At 39.7% G+C, this 4,553-nt stretch overlaps 1 protein-coding gene across 1 annotated transcript; it reads right to left on the bottom strand.

The window, feature by feature from the left end:
* Nucleotides 1-968: 968 nt before the first annotated feature.
* On the bottom strand, nt 969-4,292 carry LOC128132935 (uncharacterized). Its single transcript, XM_052769947.1, has 3 exons — nt 3,712-4,292; nt 2,960-3,405; nt 969-1,012 (listed from the first exon to the last, which is right to left on the bottom strand). Exons 1-3 carry the CDS (start codon nt 4,290-4,292, stop codon nt 969-971), a joined length of 1,071 nt encoding a protein of 356 aa, XP_052625907.1.
* Between the last annotated feature and the right edge of the window lie 261 nt (nt 4,293-4,553).

The following is a 4,553-nucleotide window of genomic DNA, read 5'->3' as shown; positions in this document are numbered from 1 at the left end:
ATTTTTGGACATTTTACCAATGACATGATTCAGGCATTTATCTAATTGTAAATTTCTGTTATTTCGATAACTCCTAAATCTTAAATAAATTCACCTTATGACCATTTAACTTACTACACCAAGGGATATTGTTGTCCACCTAAATCGAGCAGCGAGATCTACATACAATCTATATGAGTTCAATTTTAAGTGTACTGGAACGTGTTTCCCGCTTCCTGATATGCCCCAGCCATCAAGAACTTCCAGAGTACTCCTTACACCGGGTGAGAAGACAACCATTCAGAGAGAGGAAAGATTCAGAATTCTATTGCTAACTACTTTAGAGGGGTTGAGAAGAAGAAGGTTGCATATGTTGTGTACCAGGTCGGATTAGAAGTCATGCAAAGGAGACAGCATATGGCTAACAGATAAGAAGTATTTCACACACACACACACACACACACACACACACACACACATATATATATATATATATATATATATATATATATATATATATATATATATATATATATATATATATAGCCTGCAGAGAAATAGAGTTGCATATGTTGTGTACTAGGTTGGATTAGAAGTCTCGCAAAGGAGACAACATATGGCTAATAGAAAGAAAGAAAGAAAATGATATTCTACAGACCTAATTTATCAGAATTTACCAGTCGCCCCATCCAACCGGAATTAAGGATTGAATCCGCACATCGAGGAAAAGTTAAGCCATGGTTCCAAGTACGGGTTCAATTAATGTGACATGTAGATTCTCATGTATATCTCCCTACTCAACCTATCCTTGCGTCGTGACATCAGGTTAAACGGATCTAACTAGGTCAAAGTTTGTCATGTCCTTCAATTCATTAGGTTCAACTTTCCTAGTCAAGTTCATTTAAAATCTTTCGTGCCTACCAGCACATCGAGTACAGAGCGTAGACGATTCAACTTAGGTATGTTATGCCAATTCAGGTTGCCCGTTATCACTTGGTAATTTCATTTCCCATCACAATACCTACAACCGAAACTATCAACAATAATTTTTAAATTTTTTGAACAGAAATAACACTATTTTTGTTTTTTTTTTTGTTGTTTTTGGATTATTGTATTTCTCCCCCTAAATTTGTGCATGGGTGAGAACACGAATTAAATTAAATAATAAAAGAAATTAAAAAAAATGCGCAAATTTAAACTATCCTAAAACAAGAAATCAAAATGAAATTAAATAGAAAAGAAAATAAATTAAGAAAAGAAAAATAAAAAACTTAATCCTCAAAACGTATCATTTTCAGAAATCCCATAAGCACATCGAAGAGAGCTTTGTTAAATGGCTTTGTGAACAAATCTGCCACATTATTATCAGTGTGGACCTGTTCTAGTCGGATTAAAGATCGTTCATAACAGTCTCTGATAAAGTGAATTTTAATGTCGATGTGCTTGGTTTTAGAGTGTTGGACTGGGTTTTTAGCAATTTCAGTTGCTGCTTCATTATCAAAATAGATAGGGGTTTCAAAGTAATTCAAACCGTAGTCCAACAGCTGATGTTGGATCCAGATAACTTGAGAGCAGCACGCTGATGCAGCAACGTATTCCGCCTCTACTGTGGAAGTCGAGACAGTGTGTTGCTTCTTACATTGCCACGAAACTAGCCTATCACCTAGATACTGACATCCTCCCGAGGTAGATTTCCTATCAAGCTCACAACCTCCATAATTACTGTCAGTAAAAGCATAAAGATCAAATTCAGAATTTTTCGGATACCAAAGACCCAATTTAGAGCTTCCTTTAATATACCGAAAAATTCTTTTGACAACAATAAGATGAGAAAGTTTAGGATTAGCCTGATAGCGTGCGCATTGACAAACTGCAAACATAATGTCAGGTCGACTTGCAGTAAGATACATCAGTGATCCGATCATCGATCGATAAAGAGTTTGATCTACGGACTCGCCTTCAGGGTCTAGAGTCAGAAGAGGTCGTTCAGCCATCAGTGTTGACGCAGCTTTAGCATCATGAAATGCGAACTTCTCAAGAATATCCTCCACATACTTGGCTTGATGTAGTAGGATTCCGGTTGAATTCTGTTTAACCTGAAGTCCCAAAAACATGGTTATTTCTCCCAAATAACTCATTTCGAATCGTTTCTTCATTACACCTTCGAACTCCTTGCAAAGTTGCTGACTGGTTGATCCAAAGATGATGTCGTCGACGTATATTTGTACAAGTATCTGGTCCTTGTCGACGTGCTTTATGAACAATGTTTGATCGATAGTGCCGCGAGAGTAACCATGTTCGAGAAAATGCTTTGTTAGGGTCGCATACCATGCTCTAGGAGCTTGATGCAGCCCGTATAACGCTTTTTCCAGCTTGTAGACATGATTAGGATACTTCGAGTCGAAAAACCCAGGGGGTTGATCAACGTAGATTTCTTCCTTCACCTTGCCATAAAAGAAGGCAGTCTTGACATCCATTTGAAAAACAGTAAAATTCATATAAGAAGCATACGCTAGGAAGATACGAATAGCTTCCAGGCGAGCTACTGGAGCATAAACTTCAGTGTAGTCAAGACCCTCGACTTGTCGAAACCCACGAACTACCAATCGAGCTTTGTTTCGCACAATAACCCCTTAATCATCATGCTTGTTGTGATAGACCCATCGTGTGTCAAGAGACTTTTTGCCCTTCGGTAACTCAACTAACTTCCAAACACCGAGTTTTTCAAATTGGTGCAATTCCTCATGCATTGCATCCACCGAGCTAGGTTCGTTTAGAGCCATTTCTACATTCTTGGGCTCAATTTGAGAAATAAAGCAAGAGTACAGACATGTATTTACATCTCCACTCTGACTTCTAGTTTTAACACCATCATCTAGCTAGCCAATAACATTTTCGATCGGATGATCGCGTTGAACCCTTGAAGGTATTTCTTGGCTGATGTCATTGACAGAGACAGGAAGAGTGTGAACGTTGATACCTCCTTCATTTGCTGGTTGAGCAGCACTAGATGGTTCTGCGACATACTCATCTGCAATAAGATCAGGAAAGAGTAATTCCATAAAGGTTGAAGAGACAGTGGAAGCATCATTTGGAATGAACTCTTTCTCTGTAGATATGTGAGGAGTCGCTTCAGCATCAGAAGAATCAGTATGGACTGATTGAGGACTATCATGTTCCAAAAATGGCCTCCTTTGACGAGTAGCAGAGGACTCTCCCGAAGATGTTGCAGAAGACTCCCCCTCAGGTGCAGCAGAAGGCTTCCCCTCAGATGTGGCAGGAGATCCTCCCTTATGCGAACCAGAGGTCTCTCCCTCAAGTGAAGCTTTAGCTTTCCCTTTCGATGAAGCAAAGGATTTAGATACAGGCTTGTACACAAATTCTTCGTCTTCATCTTCAGAGATACTCTTCCAGTGCGAATCACTTCTAGATATATCACTTGAATACACGTTTAAGGATTTGAAAAGTGACGTGTAATCAAACAACCAATCCATACCCACTCTTGCATCCGTCTCATTCTCTTCCAACCAACGCACGTCGTAGGATTCCACAATTTGTTTGGTTTTCTTATTGTAGACTCTATAGGCAGTGCGAGCAGCATACCCTACAAAGTACCAGTCATCGGCCTTGGCATTAAACTTCGGGTTGGCATCTAAGTGAAGGAGGGTGTAAGGACAGCCAAATACACGGAAATGACAGACTGATGGCTTGTGTCCATAGTAGATTTCTTACGGAGTTTTCATCTGAGCTTTGTTGATAAGCACTCGATTCTGAACATAACAATCAGTGTTTATCGCCTCAGCCCAGAAGAAAACTGGCAGCTTTGAATCACACAGCATTGTTCTTGCAGCGTCCTTTAGCGTTCTGTTCCGTCTTTCGGCAACACCATTTTGCTGAGGTGTATGAGCCGAACTAAATTGACGTAAAATACCCTTTTCCGCACATAAATAATCGAGAACAGAATTCTTAAACTCTGTTCTGTTATCGTTAAGAAGCGCCCTCACCCGATTGTTGGTCTGGTTCTCAACTAATACTATGAACTTCTTGATCAATTCAGAAATGCCAGCTTTGTGGGATAGAAAGAAGACCCACGTAAATCGAGAGAAGTCATCAATCACAACCAGACAGTAAGAGCTTCTGTTTATGCTTAGAACATTTACTGGACCAAAAAAATCCATATGAAGTAATTGAAGTACTTGGCTAATTGAATTGACCTGTTTTGGCAAGTGTGGCTTTCTATGATGCTTTCCTTGAGCACACGACACACATTTCTCAAACGTAATGAAGTCCTTGACGAGCAGCCCACGGACCATCTCATTCTTCGCAAGACGATTTAGGTTCTTGGCGTTAGCATGACCTAATCTTCGGTGCCACGGCATGGCAGTTTGCTCGGAGATTTTGGAGAATAGACATGTAAATTGTTCTGGAAGATTGGGATTCATGTCAATGATATAGGCGTTCCCATCCCTTTTTGATTTTACGAGAATCCATTCTTCTGGGATGAAAAAGCCTGGCTTTAGAATCATGCATTCCTTGTCAGTGAAATGCGTAGAATAGCCCTTGTCACAGATCTG

Source organism: Lactuca sativa, chromosome 3 (genome assembly GCF_002870075.4).
Source record: "Lactuca sativa cultivar Salinas chromosome 3, Lsat_Salinas_v11, whole genome shotgun sequence".
Classification (NCBI taxonomy): Eukaryota; Viridiplantae; Streptophyta; class Magnoliopsida; order Asterales; family Asteraceae; genus Lactuca; species Lactuca sativa.
Note: the sequence above shows the minus strand (reverse complement) of the source record. Positions and strands in the feature narration are given on the sequence as shown.

Coding starts and splice junctions, on each gene's coding strand:
- LOC128132935 (XM_052769947.1), bottom strand. CDS start 4,292: ATGGTCCGTGGGCTGCTCGTCAAGGACTTCATTACGTTTGAGAAATGT. Junction 3,406..3,711: donor AAAGCTCAGATGAAAACTCC/GTAAGAAATCTA, acceptor TGATATATCTAG/AAGTGATTCGCACTGGAAGA. Junction 1,013..2,959: donor TCAACCAGCAAATGAAGGAG/GTATCAACGTTC, acceptor TATTGTTGATAG/TTTCGGTTGTAGGTATTGTG.